The following is a 20,904-nucleotide window of genomic DNA, read 5'->3' on the forward strand; positions in this document are numbered from 1 at the left end:
TGAATAATAAGCCACTCCTTTTTGAAAGACAGCATATTTTGTTTATTCCAACAGGGACTGTTATCTAGCTCTCTCTTTTTTGACCGGATAAATTGCTTGAGCAGCTCGTTAAATCTACATTAAACAGAGCCCTGAGGACATTTGTACAGCCATGCTAAACATACTATGCTGCAAGAAGACACACCTGTGATCTGAGTATCTCTAGCAGAAATTTGACAGATGTATGACGAATCAGTATATGTTAGAATATATGTTTTCAAAATACTATTTGAGTATCAACTGGAAGTGCTGGGTTTTTTCCCTAAAATTTAGATCTCTGAACTAATTTCACTGAAAGCTGTTCATTTTATAAAATGTATGACTTGAACAGATTCTATGCAGTACTTTGGACAAAAGTACAAGATTTTAGAGTGTGATCACCTTTTTCAGATTCTATTAAAATAGGTAGGTTTACACTTTCATCATGTACATTGTGCATGAAAACATTTTTTGTGTAATATTGTAATTTTTCTCTGTGGGGCCAAGGCCATCTCCAGTTGGCATTACAGCATGCTTGCACTGATTGAAGGAGCGCTGATATAAGAAGAGCTGTATTAGGATGCTTGAGAGAACGAGATGGATTGATATGGTATCAAAGCCTGCTTCTTTGCCTTTGTGCCTTTATGTGGTAGCCCTGAAAGACTTCCAAAGCCATTCCTACATCCCACAGGACTTCTGTCTTATATAAGAACACACCAGCAAGCATACTGCAAGGCTGGAGTGCCACCGAGGGAGTGGGGGTGGCTGAGGGAGGGAAAGAGGAACAAACTGAGTATTACTCATAGGGCTCTCCTCTGCATCTCACTTTTTGGATTCCCTAATTATTCTGTCATATTCTATCTTACTTCTCCTTTCATTCATTTGCTTCACTATGTCTTCAAAGGTATAGTGGAGGATTTTTGCAAAATTTTGAAAAGAACCGCCCACTCTACTGTAAAAAAAAAGGGCGCATGTACAACCCTGTACCCGCTCCTGAGAGGAAACACCTATTACAGAAAATGCGTGCAAGAGCATGCACAAGCCCATTTCTCCTTGTGCATGCTCTGTTTAAAAGTTGCTGTTTGCTTCGTTCATGCAAGCTTACTTTCCAAAAGAAGATTTGCAATTTTTCCACTATATCAGACTCACCACAGGTAAGGGAAAATGAGGACAAGCACGTAGTACAGCCTTACATAAACATATCACCAGAATTATTGGCAATTAGGAGGACCTCTTATTTTGATGATCCACCCCAAAAAAGAAAATCCTCCACTATACCTTTAAGTAAAGTAATGTCAAAGGTACTTGATGATAGCCAAAGAGTTGTATTTTATTTTTTTTTATTTAAAAGTCAGTGCCTGGCTGAAAATCCATCAAAGTTTAACATAAATGTTGCATACTAGTGCAAATAAAAATGCAACCTATTTTTTGTATTTCTATGTTGCTTTGCCAAGTCACAATGTATGTGTAACACAAAAATAATCTTTAGAATAATGGTTGCATTTATACTAATAAATGTTATTGTCAAAAAATTATCTTCAATGTCAAGAGCAGAAACTCCTGGGCAAAGGTTTTAGAGGGAAAGGCTTGCACAACAGTTTTGTGATCTGATTACCATGGCATAAAAAGGATGACCAAAACACAACTTGAAGGTCAGATAATTACAGAATTCAGTTAGGACTATTTTAATGTGGCACAAATGAGAAATCAAAATTTTATTTTATTACTTTATTTTTATTGTTGTGCTATGACATGGTGTCATATAACATGAACAATTATGATGAATTGTTACTTTTGAAAAGCAAATCCTAAATCTTGCACCTTCCAATTACTATTTAAGTGTTTTGTTTTAGAACCTTTGGCAAAATTTTTGTCACAGATATGTTTCAACTATATGTGGTTCAACTGTTTTAGAAGTTTGATGAAGACATGTTTTATACACATTTATTTATTTTCCCATGCAGGTCAGGTTGGCTTAGACAAAAAGCACTCTCTACTCCACTCAATGTAACCAAGAGACCAACTCCAGCACTTAGGTAAATTGGATTAAATTATATTCTGATAAAACAGAATTACACAAACATTCTCAATGTGATAAATTGAGAGAATGCCTGCTGGATCTAAAGTAGCAGCCAAAGACACTTACTGGATGCATCCCAAGACGTCAAGACTGAAGACCTGGTCTTATATAAGAGATCTGGATAATGTACTGTATGGCCTCAGAGCTGAGACAATATAAGTTAATATAGGACTTTGTTTACTGTTTACATCTTAAGCAGCAACACAACAGAATTTCAAGATTTTTTTTTTCACTTAAACTATTATTTTAATCCTTTGAGTTTTTCTACAAAACCATAAGAATTGATTACCATCAAAAGTTATGAATACTTATGAATTGCAAAAATGGGTAATACAAAATACTATTACAGACGCTTACCAGTATCTTTGTTGTATAGGCGCTGTTGATAGCGATGGCATTAATTAGTAACTCCAAGGTTTTGGGTGGGATTACGCCAGGATCTGGAATTTTCTTGTAGTGCACATCTCCTATATAACACTGCACGACCGTCATGCGGTTGGTAGTAAGCGTGCCTGTCTTGTCAGAGCAGATGGCAGTTGCATTGCCCATTGTTTCACAAGCATCCAGGTGACGCACAAGGTTGTTGTCTTTCATCATTTTCTGTTGGCAGGATACATGGATAGGTCTCAAAACAGTTGAACGGACCAAACTGTTGCTTAAAATAGCCCATTGGGCACATGAACAGCTTAATATTGACTGGTGACAGCCTTAATAATTACATGTCTATATCTATACAGTATATTTAGACACAAAACTACTTGTTAAAAGAGTATACTGATATAATCTCATTTGTCCATATAGCATTAACTACATTAAAATTCCACAAAAAGAATATTGGTGGTTTGAGACCATTCTAAAATGTATTAATAATATAGATTAAGAATCAACGTAATCCAAAATAGTCATTTAAAAAGTTAAGCTTCAAACTGTTTAAACTATTGGTCATCTTTTCAATCAAGACTGTTTAGTTAGTTAGACCGCAAATTAACTAAACAATGTTGTTTCTCCTTACCTTGACTGAGTAAGCCAGGGAGATGGTCACAGCCAGTGGCAGCCCCTCTGGTACAGCCACTACCAACACAGTCACACCAATGATGAAAAACTTTACAAAGTATTGGATGTAGACAGGGGTGCACTCTGGCATCCAAGGTCGCTTTTCCATAACAAAATTGTCGATGGCAAAGTATAGGACCAAGATGATGACAGTAATCGCTGACATGAGCAACCCTGAAAGAAATTAAGAAGGAAAACAATGAGAAAAGGAATGATTTAAGAGAAAACACAAAAAGATTTCAAACCCTGGATAATCCAGGATACAAAGTGTTATTCTTTTGTAAAAATAACAGTCAAATAATGAGAAAAAGAATTCTGATTTCCGTAAACTTATTAGTGGTCTAACTCAAAGCTTCATTATAATAGCCTGGTCAGTCAGACTCACTTATGCCAGCTGCATTCAACAAACACATTGTCAGACTGGGAAGACTCAGACTCTAAAACTTACTGGACCCATCACAGCACCGGAGGCTGGAGTTTGCACTTACCATTACATTACATTACGTAACCATTGCAGTCAAGATCGTAGCTGCAATCTTTTGCATTTAACTTTGACAAGGAAAAACCTTATTTTTTTTGCCATTTATAGGCAGACTATTCCTTGTGATCATTTTGCACACTGATGCCTGGACATTCTACTTTCCTCCAATTATGGTTTAGCCCAAATCCTGAAGCTCAAAGAAAATTATGTCATGTGAGGACAAAAGCTGAAAATATATGTTTTTTTTTAAAGGTTTGCTTTCTTGTTTGTGTTTTTGCAAATATGCTAAACATTCTGTGCTACAACGTTCTTGAAGAATTCGTATACATCACATCCTAAAATCCAAAGCAGCACCCCTTTGCTTCCAGTGTTGATTCTGGTATTAGCTCAGATGCCCCACGGATCGAAGTTAAGCTGAAAAACCTGCTGTGAGCACACTTGTAGATATAAGTAATCCATTATGTTATCTTCAAAATCAACATTAAGCAAGAAGGAGAAAAAAGGGCGAGTTGACATAGAGGCGGAAAATGGACGCTCTTAACTGGCAGGCTAATGGCATGTTATTGGATAAATTCTTTTTAATCCGTTATTCAGTCCTAAGAAACAGTGACAATAATCATTCTGAGCCCATTTCTGTATTCATAAATGAGGTACATTTTAAAGCATGCAGTAAATATCACTGCAGATCCTGGTGAATTAACTTTGTTGTTTCTGTAGCACTTAGCGATAAAATAAGTGATTCAAATTTTAATGGAGTCTCAGTACATACAGATACCACAAAAAGTATGCACCTTAAATAATAAAAAATGCTAAGCTAATAAAAGATAAAAATAAAAAATAAAAAAATAAATTGATATAAATGGATAAAATCCCAATAAAAAGAAGAAGGTTCCTGCCCAGTCAGCTTTGGCTTCCTGGTTTGTTTGTTTGTTTGTTTTTCACTCATATACCTTCAAGTGTACAGAAAAAAACATCACCATAAATAAGGCCTTCAAGTCCGAGAAATGTGATGAGTCAAGAGCAGTACTTTATGCTAATCTATTTAGGTATTTCCTTTCATCACTATGTCCACATCTATAACTCAGGAAAACTCTAGGATCCAAACAAAAAGTTATTAGTCATATACTCAAAAAATACAAGCAAATGAAAAACATTACTTTTTTCAATATAATGTTTAACTGTAAACATACTGTGTTGCTGCTTCAACAATGTCCCAAAACCAAATCAGACGTAATACAAATACATTAACTAATTTCTACTTGCTATCAGCCTCAATGTGTTTCTGCTTTAGAACAACACTTAAAAACAACTAATTAGAATAAGAAAATGCCAAATCCCCCAAGCACCACTGTTGAGAATCATCAAGTACCTAAGGGCAGGTCTTTCAGAAAACAAAAAGTGGTGCAAAAGCTTTCAGAGTTCTATAATTGAGATCATTGACACAGCAAAACGATCATGCCAAGTTCTGTACAGATCTTCCTCTGCAGCCTGGTAATCAGGGAGATAGTCCTGCCATGTGTGGTGTGTGATTAGTGTGATCGGGTCTGCTTGATAGAATGCCATGACTGCTCCAATCGCAAATCGGATCCCAATATCCTATCGAGTGTGGTGTACCCCTAGTCAAGCATGATCAAATAAGATGCTAGAGTTTCAAACTCTGAACTTTTAAAGCAAAACCTATCCGAAAGGCTGACCCAGGAGCTGACTTGGAGAAAGTCCCTGCATCCAAGCTGTAATCTTTCCTTCTGCAGAGCTATCAACTTCAAAAATTTGAGTGCTCGGATCACTCCACTAAAAAATTTTCTTAAGTGTGAAACAATTTTATTGCTAATACCTACACTAACTTAAAATGTCAAAACTTTCTAGTAAAAAATATAAAATGTTTAAATCTACTACTTGCAGTTTTTACCATCTAGAAAATTCTTTATATTTATTTCCAACTGCCATGAAATCCCAGACTGACTGGTTGGCTTGAGGAGCTGTCACTGGGGATTCTCAGTGCTTCCTCCCACCTTTATGTGGGGGTCCCCTGCTCAGAACAAGTGAAGAATTGACTGCATACAGTCGATGATGTTTTCAGGTGTTATTTTTAATTTAAAAACATATTAAATCTATCTTTTCTGACTCATCACAGGAGATAACGTAAAGCATCTCCCTCAATTGTATCTGCTAGATGCGTGTTAAGGACGGCCCAATCAGCTTGTGTGTGGTGAATTTCCCTTTTCATTTGGCTGGAGACAATACACTATAAGACCAAAACTGTTCTAGCTCCGATTTTTTATCATTATGTGTTTTGAAAATCACCTGACAATTTTAAAATCTTGCTGTCTGAACCAGCCTTTTGTCTTCTTCTTCACAGGCTTTACTCCTCCAAGCCACAGCAAACCATGTCCTCTTTGTACAAAATGTTTACTTGAAGGACAGGGTGATGGTTCAGTACCTTGTTGTAGCTGATTTTCTGCTTGAATGAGTGATGGATATGTCTGGGTGCAATTTGCTGTACCTGCTTTGCCGATCTGGACAGCTAGTTTGGTCAGCTTCCCCTGCAGCACAGACTTCTCTTTCTTTGGAGCTGACACTCTCTTCCGCTCCTTCTCATCAGCTTCTCCCCCTTCAGCGCTCTTCAGAGGCTGCATTTCCATGGCAGCTGCTCCATCCTGCTTCTTCACTGTAAGCACCAGAAAAAAAAAAGAAAAAGACAGATTGTTGACTGAATGAACAAAATTACACAATTAGAGGGAGGCTCACTTAAGTATGATACTTTCTCTGGAACAGCCAGTACTGACATGAAATGTGTATTTCAAACCATCAAAGAAGAAATATAATAGAGCAAGACAGAATGATTATCAAATGGTAGGTGTAAACACCCCCATGGTATTTTGAGGTTCTTTAAATAGTGAAGGAGCATCATTAACCTAAAAACAACCAACTCATTAACATGAATACACTCCAAAATAACTGAAAATAATATAAAACAACTGAGGTAATGTACAACAACTAACAAAAACACAAGTACTGTATACACTGTTTATTTGCATTTAATATTGTAGTATTTGCAGCTCCATTGAATTTTATATTCAATGATGTGCTTATATTGCTTTCTACATTTATGCAAGTCATTATTTTTTTTATTGCTAAACCATGCATACTGTAAACTGGTCAAGATACTGTTGCATTTCAACCACTTTTTCAATGTGAGTTTATGTGATAGACACACAAAAAACCTGAGTCCTTAATTGAACATTAGTGCGCATTTGTCTATTATAAACAAAATTGATTAACTAAAATGACAAATCTGAAAAAGAATAAGGAATACGAAAACAAGAACTATGTCGGCTTTAGAGCCTTTCCACCAAATATGGTGGAAGACTGCTAGCCATAAAAGATTAGATCATAGTGGCAATCATACATTACACCACTTTCTAAATTAAATAATAAATATACATTACAGGCATAACATATAATCTTTCTTTGTCAGTTAAAAAGCAACTGATTTTCTATGAACCATAAACTATATAAATTATTTAATGATTTATAAAATATAAGGTACTCTGTAAGTAAATTATAAATGATAAAATACTGCTGAGATAATAAAATCAGAAAAGAGAGTAGGACAGAGCATGGAGTTCTCTTACTCCATCTCCGTCTTTATTCCCCTGTGAAACACACACTCTCTCTTCTCTGTTAATGCAGCCCATTACCAAGAATCATTACAGCTCAATTTTCCTATCACCATGAGACATGCATTTGATAGTTAAAAAAACACCTACTTAACAATGAACATTCGCTTTATTGTGTGGTTGTGAATTTTATTTCTCTACCCATTTGACGGAGGTGTGATCTTTATTAAGCTTTGATCAAGAAATTGAGAGATTTCTGATGTTAAAAGGACTTCAATCAGGGTAACATCTGGTTTGACGTTGTGGCAGCTTAATCCGAAATCAAAGCCTCACAATAGGCTTAAATTCAGACACAATAATGGTAAAAATAAAATATAGATTGCAATTTTGAATATGTTAAAATCTCCCATTTTCTTCAATCCTTCTGATGGTGGTCAAAGGGTCCTGGGGTGTCTGTATACGGCGGCCTCGCTTCTGTAAATGAGGCCCGGGATTAGTGTGGCTACAATTTAGCTTGCCACTAACAGCGTGTGAGTGTGTGTATGAATGGGTGAATTACTGAATTTAGTGTAAAATGATTTAGGGTTTTTGGACTTGACAAAGCCATATACAAATACAGACCATTTACCATTTATGGATATATACTTCATACTTGAGCATGTTTTTAAAAAACAAAAAGTAATTTTCATGAAAAATGCTTGTCCAAACTTACAAGTAGAGGTTACAATAAAAAATGATTTAGGAATTGAACACGCTGGATCAACTAGTAACAGTTAAGTCAAATAGCTTTAAAAAAACAAAACTGTATAGATAAATTGTTTATTCCCATATATTATACATAACCTTTTAAACTTAATGTATAAATTTAAATCAGCTTTTTTTTTCACCTTTTTTTTTTAAGTTTATACAAAGATTTCTCACCAAAACAACAAAATCTCTGAAACACGACTAGTCGTCTTCCTGGAGACAAAAAAAAACTTTAAAAAAACTTCTTATTATCATTAAGATAATCAGACCTTGAGAAGTCCAAATCCTAACTGATATTTTTGACTGATTTCTTTTTTATCAATGAATTTCTGCAAAGAAACAGTGTGTTTTATGTGTGACTTAAAATAAATTATAAGTGTGAATCTACAGAGGAAGCTTCACAGCAATGGTACTTTATTATCTAGGCCTTGCCAGTTTCATTAAAAGGCACAGCAATTTGTGTTTTTGAAAAAGTAAAGAAAGAAACTAACATTCTTATTCTGGCATTTAGAAAAATCTTAATCCTAACTGATCTAAAACAGGAAAAGTTTAATCTGTTTGACTATGTAAATATCTTGCTTTAAACCTATGACATGGAGGTTAAAAAAAAGACAACTACTTCTATATTTGCTCTCCTGGTTACAGATTATAACACGTGTGTTTATAAATGAAATAAAAAACATCAAATCTCTTATAAAAACAAATAGGGTGGATAATTTTCCTTGAGGTCAAACCAAACTGTCAGATAAAAAGAAGGAAAATCATAAAACTGTAAAAATATTGATTCCAAAATCATATTAAGAGAAAAATCAACAATAAAAAAAGATGAGATTGATTAGTGAGCTAGACACACAACTGCAAGGCGAAAAGCTGCTGTTCCATCTAAAAGAACAAGATGAGCTCATGACAAAATGGGAACAAGGGAACATTAGACCACAGACAACACATCAGTGACAAGCAGTGGGGGAGTTAAAAGGGAGATTGTCTACCCTAAATGGATTGTAGGTAATAAACCTGGGTCAAATAATGCTTTTGATCTCATCTCGGAGCCTAAAACTGGGTATAACCTGTGTTAGACTCCAAAGCCTTGAGTATAAATAATGAATTAGAACAGCCTAGTTTTAAATCCAAGAATGAAGTGGGCTAAATTTAAGAACCTAAACGCAGGAATTTCAACCTGCTCTGACCCAGTGTTCATACCATCCACCGTAAAAGGGGACGACATGTGACAAGGTAGAAGTTGAAGGGAGGAAGAAGGGATTTAAACATATGATTTAGTTACCTTTAATTTGGTTGCTCTCCATATTGCCATCTTGCATTTTACCTATGATGAAGACATACACGACAATAACAACAAAAATAACCAAGGCAGACAAGTCAAATAACCGTTCCCACATAGATGAAACAAACAGTGAGACAGGATAATGACTTTTAATAACAACATCTTTGTGACAGTCACATAGAATAGCTTGAAATATAAGTAATGTTATGCAACAGTTGGCTACAGCCACTTAAAAGGAGGTTGTTTATTTAATGAAGGTTGTTCTATATGTCAAATATGTAAAACTAAACCAAACTTTAGCTAGAATAAATTTTCCTCTGCTGCAAAGAAGATTAAGATAGTTTATAACATTAAATAAGCCTAATTTGAAAAAATATATTTTTACACAAAATACATGTGAAATCACTGGATCATGGTACTATTAATAGGTAATTTAAATAAAGAAGTGAAACTCAAGTCTTGTTGAAACCAGGTGTTTATACACAACTTAAGAAAACATACGGTGTAACATTATTTTCTCACCATCTGACAGGAAACCTGCCAAATCTTTCCAGCTTTAGGTCGGTTAAGGTTTTTTTCTACTACCTACATTTTTCTATGAACTCTATTTAAGGTCAAACATATTTAAATACATTTCGTTTGCACAGTCTTCTTTTAGAAAATGCTGCTTGGGCCACAGGCCTTGTGTAATACATTGCTGGAATTTTGGCCAATTCCTCCTTACAGAAATGGTAAAACAGAATCAGGGCCTGTATTCACAGAGATTCTTACTTATTTGTTATTGTGTTGTATTTTAGGTAGGCCTATAGGCTCATGGGTCTTTTGTCCAAAAAAAACAACAAAAAAATTCACAGCAACCCCATTTCCAGCGGCCCTGATTTTCTGCTCTGTCATATGGGTTCATGCAGTCTGTTCTCCCACATTTCAGAACTTTTTCCCACAGCATGTCGGATACCAGTTGTATAATTAGTCAGGATTTGGAAGGGTGTTAAAGGGAAAAGGCGGAGATTATTTTCCCCTCTTGTTTTTTAGGTTAGAAATGTCCCTTGTTTCAGAAGCAGAAATCTGCACACTGAACTTTTAGATAGTTAACACTTTTGTTGGCAGAGGCCATGAAAAAATATGAACATTAGATGATATGTCTTCTAGGTAATATAAAACATGTTTCTCTCCTCCTCTTCCTCACAATAAATCTATAAGATACCCCCTCTGTCACCATTTGGCTGTTGTTGTTTTTTTTCTCAGCTTTTTTTTTAATTGTCATTATACTGTCACAAGTACAGAGCAATGAAATAAACTCTCTTTATTTAACCCATCCTCTTGGGGAGCAGAGGGCTGCCATTGTCCGTGGGAGTGGGGCTTGAACTCAGAACCTCTGGATTTGAAGCAAAATACCCTAACCCTAGGCCACACTCCTCATATAATGTTTTCTTTGGTAAGTTTGCCATAAGCTACACTGTAGATTCTCACAAAGGGTGAATACTGTGAGTAAAAAAAAAAAAAAACTTTTTTCTTGTTCTTGTCACATACTACGGAGCCCCTCTGATGACATGGTCAAAAAAAATTTTTTATTGTGGCCACGAAGTAGTATTTCGTGCGCACGAAATACTACTGTTGGTAACAGAAAAACAAGTGAACACAGTAAAAGGGACACTACTTGTTTACCAACCTTTACATCATATGAGGGTTGCCGATTCTTTTAAAGGGAAAGTCATCTTGTGAACTTCTGAATTTGAAAAACACTACTGTTTAGACTTTGCAAAATAGGAATGTATATAATTTTTATTCTTAACTGATATAAAACTGGAAAGGTTGGGCTACATGTAATTTGTTAAGATAACACCAAAGTTACCTGTCCATTTCTACTGTGTACTGCAATACATAGTTTCAACAGATTAAGAATTCACTGCATTACATATTTCTGTTAATTTTCATGATCGTGACTCAGAGCTAGATTGTTTCATTACACTGATCAATTCTCTATAGGGTTTAGTTTAGATGAGTTTGCCGGCTAATAAATCTCAGTTATTACATAGGTGAGAAAACAAGGTATTGGTACTTTAAGTGGCGTGACCAGAAGCCACATTTTACTGAAACCTCACCTGCAAAAAGCAAACAACCACTTTATAACGCTTGAAAATAGAGGGAGGCATCGCGTGCTACAAAATGTCCTAGAAGAGTGAATATTTGCATTTTTCCAATAAAAACTAAACTTTTAATATATTAACTGGATTTCTGATAAAAAATTAAGTTGCTTTTCTTTTCAGTCCACATGAATTTCTATCAATGTGGCTTGTTCAAGAGTGGCTTTCCTGAAGAAATGCAACAGTTTTAACATGTGCTCAAACTACCTTTTGCTTAACAACTGTCTCAAAGCTGTGGCTATTATTCTTAATTGCAAACCCTTTCCCTAAACAATTTTTTGTCTTCTGCTCAACTTTAAACCGATATGCTCAAATAAAGCATTCCTTAAAAAGCCTCTTCAGCAATAACCTGCGGTGGTTTACCCTACTTCTGGAAGGGACGATTAACTGCTGGATAATTGTTTTTGGTTTATATATATATATATATATATATATATATATATATATATATATATATATTAATATACTCTTTAGCTCTAAGGCACATTCATGACAATTAACCAAAGCACACTTTTGAACTATATCACCCTCTGCATGATGAACTTTCAGTTTCTCCTTTTGAACTACATAATTAAGATATTTACATTTTCTTTGATACCCTGATTTATTGCGATGCATTACAATTAATAAAAAATGTATGTTGCAACAGTTGCCTAATAAAAAGGTGTTGATTTAAACCATATGAGTAGTAGTGATATATCAGTAGATTATAAAACAGCCAGTAGAAAAAAACATTGCACTGAAAACAATGAGGGAATGTACAGCAAAAACATATACACTATATACAAACAGCAGACAGCATGCAAATGAAAGTTTAGAAAACACATGCAAATTCACAGTAAGAGGAAGCCAAACTGGAGATGTGAACACAATAGAGAGAAAGAAAGCCTGAAGGAAAAGCCTCCCACATGATGCACTTATGTAAGAACAACTGGGGCCATTTCAGAACCTATATTTGAGGCAAGAGATCATAAGTCAATTGCGTTGAAATTAAGAACCAACCAACATGCTGGTTAATTAAGACGGAAGCAAATATTCAACAACTAATATTTTGTCTTAATATTTGGAGGTTGTCAAAGGACAAGAAAAGTTCTAACTGATTGTAATATTCTACTCAAATATCTCAAAAAAGATAATTCAGGTAGAACTGAGGGCCAGTAGTACCAGAGTGAGCTGAAATTTACCCTAACTTGCACATCAAGTCAGAATAGTAGAGTGAACATAAAACTGACTCTGAAAAAAATTTTGTTTTCAAGGCCATGACCAAAAAAGGTGACCATTAGTGTAGCAATGACACCCCTCCCATCTTTAGTATTAACATCCTTGGGGATTTCTCCCATCATATACAAAAGAAACATCAAAGCAACAGCAGATGTTTCTGCTTCTTGTTCAGATGACAGAACACTTAGGACGTGCATATTTGAACCCTGAGTTAAGGTTACATATTAGAAGAACCTAAAACTGTGTGCTGCCTTGTTTTTATATAAACACAAGCTGAGATCTAAACGAATAAATATATATATTTATATATCCATCTTTTATGAATGGCCAGGATTGAAAGGTTGAAAATGTTGTTTATAATTCTTAACAAGAGAGGAAATCATATGCTTTCACCGTCATACATAGAAACTAGAAGGTACAAGAGAACAATAACAAGAACACAACACTATTTCTACTACCTAATCAGGCATGCACTGAAAGCTTGGACACAAAAAGGTCCAGAGTAACTAAGGGCGGAAATCAGTAGAAAGTAGGCATCCATGATAGGAGACAGTAAGAGAATGAAAAAGGATACAGGACAGGTCAAAAGTCACAACAGAGAGCAGTTACAGATCAGACATGTTGTTAACCTACCATTAATTAGGCTGGCAGTGCCAGGGGCATTAATGCCTGCAGCCCCATCCGTGGCTATAGTTGCAATGGGGTGGATAGGGGGATGGGAGCAGTCTAGCCAGTAACAATGAAAATTCAATTTGTATGAACCAAAACACAGGTATAAACACACACGCCCGCACAAACACATCCAACCATGTGCACAAACAAGACAGCAAACAGAAATAACATGGTTATAGCACAGTACAGATATTCAGCATAATATGCAGGCTTAAACGTAAAAAATATACTAATATATATATATACGTATATATGTAAATGTATTTCTCAATATTTAATCTGCTATGATGTAGTCAAAGTAACATTTTTAGGTAAATAAAACAGTGTAACAGTGTATACAAATGTGAAGCTTGGAATTTAAATATAATGTGTAAAAAATGTCCATCTAAGTTAAAAGAGTATGACAAAATGAATACTACAAAGATAACATTGGAGGATGCAGTAAAAAACATATGGAATGTGTTAAATTAATTTTATTAATTGGTTACTTGATTTATATTCAATCAAACCATGTTATTCATGTAATGTCTGTAAGCATAAAAAAGCATAAATTCATTTGTTGCATAACAAACAAATAATAAATTTTAAGCAAAACATATCATTTTCAAAGTAAATAAACAAGGTAAATAAACATAACCAATCGATCAACAGAAGATGTCTTATTTTTCAACAAAGAAGGAAGTATAATTCCTGTTGGAAGGACTAGGGGGCATTTAATAACTGCATTTAATAATGAATACAAATTATAAGACTTGCTGAACTGACAAAAATTTTGCCAGAAAAACTTCAATACAAAGGAGAAAAAAGGGTTTCAAATTTACTGATTGTAGTTTATCAGAAAAATCAGTAATAGCAGTATAGCAAATAGCTTTCATGCAAGCGATTATGATTCTTGTAAAAAGGAATAGAGGGAACAATGTTTAAATCTGCAGGCTACAGATTAGAATGTGAGTTTATCAAAGCTTCTGCTTCTACTTTGCATTCTGCTGCTAGTACATTTGCTATGCATCTGTAGGGCTGTCACACTCATGTGATTGCTTTGAAACAAAGCAATGAGCATCAGAGTATGTTTAAAGAAAACTGAAGCTGAATGCCAGCTACTTGGTTTGATGATTGCAAAGCTTGTTATGGCCATAAACGGTTATGCAGTAAGGGATATGTTAACTGACAGCACTTCAAAAGATGTATTGCTGTGATTAGGAAATAATCTTTTTAAATGAGGAAATAATCAGGAGGTATAGCACTTGGTTACAGGAAAGATGTAAAAATAAAATCAGACCAATTTAAAGGGAACCAAGTGTCAGAAGCACTAAGGTGAGCTCCCAGGGGTCAGAGAAAGGTGATACTCTACCTGTGTTTTGATGTCCATCTTCCACTGCCCCTCCTTCGAGGCACATTTGGAACAATAAGAGAGTAAGGACAATGATGCACCTTAACCCACAGAACTTGGATACTGCAGCTCATAATTGTACCAAAAATATTCTTCTGGTATAGTGTGAATACACATTCATATGACTGTAATGCACTTTATGACACAAATACACGCAAACACATGTTTACACCTCAGTGTTTGAGATACTTATTAAAAACACAGTATATGACACAGTGAGCTACACAAACGCTTCATACAGAAGGTAATGGAAAGAAAGAAAAAAATACTGCTAAAAAATGCTTACAAGAATTTTGGTAAAACATTTAAACATTAGAAAGATTCATATTTAGGGATATAATGATTTTACCTTTCTTCTCCTTTTTTTCCTCTTCCTCAACACTAGCCCCAAGAAGGGTAAAGATGATTCCAGTCTGTGAGTTGACACCAACGGCAGTCACTACCATGCGTCCTGACCCCTCCATAACATGGGTTCCTGCAAGAAGCACAGCACCGAAATAAATAACACTACACAGAGAACTATATTTTGAGTGTGATTAAAGTTATATGAAAAGTATTACTTTACAAATGTCTTCTCTTGTTAATTTTGTCATAAAACATTATTTCGAATCATCAAACAAAATATCAAGCAAAAAAAGGATAAACATATGGTATGCTTAAACCTTAAAGTATGCTGTTAATGAAAAAAGAAACAAAAGAATGAGGTACAGTTAGAAAAAAAAGCCAATTAGGACTACAGTATGAGTTTGGAGAGGGTTACAAAGACATTTTAAAAGAGCTGCGCATACCCAAAGCTACATACCCACATTTCAAAAACACTGTATGATTTTCTGTCCAAAAGCACACACTAGTAACCTCTAGACCAAGACTAATTCAAATCCTTTTGCCCAGCAATTCTCATTCTCTTTGCGCTGTTTTGGTAGTTAATCTGTGGTTGCATTTTGAGGGATAATAGTTCAAAATGTAAAATAAATGCAAGAATTTCTATTTTTCCTGTTTTGGATCTGAAAAGGTTTCAAAGTAGAGCTTAGAAAAATAGGGAGCTAGGGACAAAAACTTTCAAACAAGAAATGTATTGAAAGCCACAATAACCTCATAGAAATAGTCTGTTCATCAGCTGTTCTAAAGTTAAAGAACATAGCTTGAAAAAAAAACTAAGTTAAGAGTAGCTACAGGCTACTAAGCTTGTTGAATTTATTGATCATTGAAAGAAAAAGCCATTCATATCCACTAAACCCTGATAACCCGGGGTGCAGACCAGGAAGCAAGGTCGTATCTTAACACAGCTTTCTGCAGCTTCTCTACTGTTACCCATTCATTACTCCATCCAGACAGTGTTTTACCCATTAACAAGATCAAATAAATTAGAAAAGAATCCTAAAGGAGTAAACCATGTTAATCGAATTAAAATTAGTCCATCTGGGGAAAAAGTTAAAACCATTAAATGTGGTTTATTGAACATAAGATCTCTTTCAACAAAAAGCCTGTTACAGTAGATAATGACCTGGTTTGGGATTATCCAGCTGATTTGTGTTGCCTTACAGAAACTTGGCTGCAGCAAGAAGATTATGTGAGCATAAATGAGGCAACTCCTTCTAGGTATTTCAATTTTCACATCCCCAGAAATGCTGGGCGAGGAGGAGGAGCAGTAGTAGTAGCAAAAATCTTTCAGTCTTATTTTATGATTAATTCAAAGGCAATCACAATTCTTTTAAACATTTAACCCTTATTTTTGTAACTTTGTATCGTCCACCAGGTACTTACTCTTAATTTATAGTTGAGTTTTCAGAGTTCCTATCTAATTTGGTGTTAAATACTCACAGGGTCATCATAGTGGGGAATTTTAACATCCCTGCTGACTCTGAAGGTTATAGCTTAAGTGCAGCCTTTAATGGTATCTTAGATGCTATTAGCATTGTTTAACATGTAAATAGTCCCACACATTCTCATCTTCACACTTTGGACCTTGTGCTGACATATGGCATTGAAAGTGAATAATTAACAGTATTCCCTCACAACCCTGTCCTCTCTGACCACTTTTTAATAACCTTTAGGATTACTTTGAAAGAGATTCCCTCCCCCAAAAGATTCACAGATAATGCAGTTATAAATTTTAAAGAATATGTTTAACTTGATCAGTGCTATCGAGGGCAGAAGTTTAGTTTATTTCCCTTCACAGGTTAATGATTTTGTTGATGGTGTTGCTATTTCTCTGCCCACTGCCTTAGACAATGTAGCCCCTTTAAAATAGAAAAACATAAAAAAAAAAAAATCAGAAAGCTGGCTCCCTGGTCTAATGCAGAGCTACACAATTTGAAGCCAAATCCTTGGAAACCAGAGAGAAAATGTCACTCTACATGCCTACGGGAATCCTTCCTAATCTGGAAAAATTGTTTACTGCTGTATAAGAGGACCCTTCGTAAAGCAAGGGCAGCATATTTATCTCCATTAATAGAGGAGAATAAGACTAATCCTAGATATCTTTTCAATACAGTTGCCAAACTCACCCGGAGCCATAGCTCTGTTGAACAATCCATCCTACCTGCTATTAGCAGTACTGATTTTATGGGCTTCATTATAAATAAGATATATTCTATTAAAATTAGATCATTAGCACTACTCTAAATATGATTGGTTAATCTCTGGAAGGTGAGGCAGCATCTAAGGTAGCCATAGAATCTGAAATGGGTTTAGACTGCTTTGATCCAGTAGAGCTTTCAGAGTTAGCAAAACTATTGTCTTCATCTAAGCCTTCAACTTGAATGCTAGATCCAGTTCCAACCAGGTTATTTGCAAAAGCATTCCCTCTCATTTCCTCCTCCATTTTGGATGTAATTAATCTATCCCTGTTACAAGGATATGTAACTCAGGCTTTTAAGGTCGCTGTAATTAAACCTTTACTGTACTTAAGAAACTGTCTCTTGACCCAGTTGACTTGGTCAATTATATACCTATATCCAATCTTATATTAAAATCTCATATCAATGAGTTTTCTAGAATTTACTTTTTCATCTGCACAATATTGTAAAAATTTCAAATATCCTGTCCAGGGGTGGTGCTGAGAAAATAGTCCATGCATTGGTTACTGTACTTCAAGGCTGGACTACTGTAATTCTTTACTTTCTGGAAGGCCACAAACTGTAGTTAAAAGCCTTCAGCTGATGCAAAAATGTTGCAGCCAGAGTTCTGATGAAAATTAAAAAGAGAGATAATATCTCTCTTATCTTAGCTTCTCTTCATTAGCTTCCTGTTAAATCCAGAATAGAATTGAAAGTCCCCCTTCTCACATATGAAGCCTTAAATGGAAATGATTGTTCCTTATGTCCCAAACAGAGCACTTTGCTCTCAATCTGCAGGTTTACTAGTGGTTCCTAGAATTTCTAAAAGAAGAATGGGAGGCAGATCTTTTATTTATCAGGTTCCTCTCCTGTGGAACCAACTACTAGTTTAAGTCTTTGAGGCAGGCAGTCATCTACTTTTAAGGGTAGGCTTAAAACTTTCCTTTTTGATAAAGGTTAGAGTTGCTCAGGTTATCCTGAGCTATCTCTATAGTTATGCTGCTATAGGCTTAGACTGCTGGAGGAAATAGGGACCCCTTTGCATCATTCTGCTTCATTCTATCTCTATTCCCCCATTCTGCAGTATTTGCTAGTTCAATCTCTAACATTATGTTCACTCTGCTTTTTCTCATTGCAGCTTCACCTGGTCTGTTCCTGTTTGGCTGTGACACAATCCTGAACAAAAATATCAGCTGTGCTGCAGCCATAAACACCTTTGCTTATAGATGTTGGAGCTTGGCGTGTTTTTCAGTGTAGTCCTATGTTTCTGACTGTGACTAACTGTGTGTGCTCTCTTTCATCCTCTGACATGGGAGCTGGCTCAGAGCACGTCTGCCTGTGTGTTTCTTGGACGGGGCCGTCTGTGGAGCTGGTTGACAGTTGTCTTTTGTATCTCTGCATCTTTTTGCATCTTCTATCTCCTTGAACCTTAGTTGGCAGTGGTGTCAAAAATACACACATTTGTTACTTAAGTAGAAGTATTGATACTGCAGTTTAGAAACACTCTGGTAAAAGTTGAATTATCAACTTGACCTCTTTACGCAAGTAAAAGTGAAAAAGTATGTGCTCCAAAAACTACTTAAAGAATAAAAGTATAAAGAAACCTTAAAAAAAACAAAAAAGAAAAATTCTTTGAGATAGGGCCAAGGATGAGGGAGGTCTTGTTGGTCTCCATCTCCCTATACGCTCTTGCCTGTGTCCAACCTTTCAGACATATTGACATCTTTTTCTGAATCCGACGTTGTAGCATGGCATAGACAATTCGCTTTTGCAGTTTGAAGAACACCTTCTTGCTGCTGATGATTTCCTTTACTTAACAAATGAGTGTTTGCGTTATATGACTCATCCAATTACACCAGTTTTCACTAGATGTGGATGGCGCCAATGATCTGCATTGGATGATGCACATGACGTGAAATAAATATTTATAACCATTAAAATGAAGCCAATAGTAGCGAGTACTGCAGAAAGTACAGATACATGTGTGAAAATGTAATGAGTAGAATTCTTTTTCAGATTGCTGTCGTCCAAATTTGACTATTATCATCCATGTGCATGTCTGCCACATAATGACATCCATAAACGTAAAGTCAGGAGTTCCTTTCCTACCCTAAATAGAGGTCTTATGTGAGCCCCGTGAAAGGTGAAGCGATAGGAGCTAGGACTAAGAGCTATAATTTCCCCATTTGAAAGGAGCAAAAATCTCTGAGCCAAAGACTCAAACTACTGGGGATCAGAGCTGCTGGCCTCTTCCACCGAATCATTGTCTCTCCCCTCCCCATCCTCTTTCTGGTGAAGAAGCTGGAGAGAGATAAGACCACACTGTTGTAAAACGGGGATTACTCTGCTGTCTCAACAACCTGGTTCCGGATGATGTAGAAGACAAGTAAAAGTAGTTCACTCAGTGACATGAAAATAAATGAAACGATGCCACAGTGAAACTAATCTGAAAGAGTACCATTTGAAGGTGATTATAGAATTATCCCTTCAATGTAGGGTGCACATAAAAAAATTATTTCACTACAAACAGAAACAAAACAACACTTACAATGATTTTCTTTAGTTTTTGTCTAAACATAATACATTCAAATGTAATTTGATTTCCATTTAAGGTAAGTGTTAGCACAAACTATTTTACAGCAGGTTACCCTATATCATTCATTGTGGTGTTCCAATCTCACTGACAGAATCAGGTTTCTAGATCTTTCTATAAGTGTTACTGACTTCACATGATCGTGAATTGCACCACTGACCACATTCCCTATAAATAAACTCTTCTTGACTGCTTAACATCTGAAAAATTTGAGGAACTATGCAGAAAATGTGCCTCTGTTTTTATTTAAGGATTTTTAAAATCCTCAGAAGGTTGGACTATTAGGTTGCAACTTAATCTATTTTAAGTAGGCTATACAACCACAGCTTCCATAATGAGTGGCAAATCTACACAATCCTACAGTCTGAAAAAAAAAACTTTGCAATCTATTAGCAAAGCTTTTAGATAAACCATTTTATTTATTGTATGTTTTCTTTAGCAAGCAAAATGAAGTATAAATGTCACATTGGCATGGTATATAATATAGTTCTAGAGAGTCTTTTACCAACATACCAGACAATAACATGGGGTCCTTGTCGGCAGCCTTCTTGACATGATCGGACTCTCCTGTCAGTGATGATTCATCGATTTTCAAGTCATTGCCCTGGATCAACACTCCATCAGCAGGAAGCAGATCACCTGCACAAAGACACACGTCAGAATACCTATGGCCATAATATATTATTGTATGCTAGCCACGGAACTTGATATAGTTTTTTCTCTTTCTGTTAATAATTCATCAATTCAACTCAAGTTTAAACTGTAAATTTGACAATTTCATCTAATTCTGACTAAAATCCTCTTCTGGAGATATAAAATCTACTCCATTTCACCTTATAAAACAAATAACAACTGGTGAGCAAGCATGACAAAGCCCAAAAGAGCAGATTTTAAGATTTTATCATTTTTGCCGGCCATTAAGATCCAAAGCTACCTTATAATCAAGGTATTAATGGTATAGAGCAGTAGAGCAGCGGTCCCCAACCACCGGGCCGCGGACCGGCACCGGTCCGTCAATCATTTGGTACCGGGCCGCACAGAAAAA

General features: G+C 35.6%; 1 protein-coding gene across 3 annotated transcripts in view; it reads right to left on the reverse strand.

The window, feature by feature from the left end:
* LOC107101601 (plasma membrane calcium-transporting ATPase 2-like) overlaps window positions 1–20,904 on the reverse strand; it is an 86,163-nt gene that overhangs the window by 29,119 nt on the left and 36,140 nt on the right. The window contains exons 4-11 of one of the 3 annotated variants that reach the window (XM_015400585.1): window positions 20,373–20,498; window positions 15,058–15,183; window positions 14,670–14,702; window positions 13,280–13,372; window positions 9,282–9,323; window positions 6,136–6,300; window positions 3,111–3,325; window positions 2,456–2,698 (exon numbers count right to left, since the gene is read on the reverse strand). In XM_015400585.1, coding sequence (XP_015256071.1) covers window positions 2,456–2,698; window positions 3,111–3,325; window positions 6,136–6,300; window positions 9,282–9,323; window positions 13,280–13,372; window positions 14,670–14,702; window positions 15,058–15,183; window positions 20,373–20,498 — 1,043 coding nt within the window. The remainder of the gene's footprint in view (window positions 1–2,455; window positions 2,699–3,110; window positions 3,326–6,135; window positions 6,301–9,281; window positions 9,324–13,279; window positions 13,373–14,669; window positions 14,703–15,057; window positions 15,184–20,372; window positions 20,499–20,904) is intronic. The other 2 variants (XM_015400586.1, XM_015400587.1) reach the window with 2 other exon arrangements.

This window comes from Cyprinodon variegatus, unplaced genomic scaffold (genome assembly GCF_000732505.1).
Source record: "Cyprinodon variegatus isolate N-32 unplaced genomic scaffold, C_variegatus-1.0 Scaffold1121, whole genome shotgun sequence".
Classification (NCBI taxonomy): domain Eukaryota; kingdom Metazoa; phylum Chordata; class Actinopteri; order Cyprinodontiformes; family Cyprinodontidae; genus Cyprinodon; species Cyprinodon variegatus.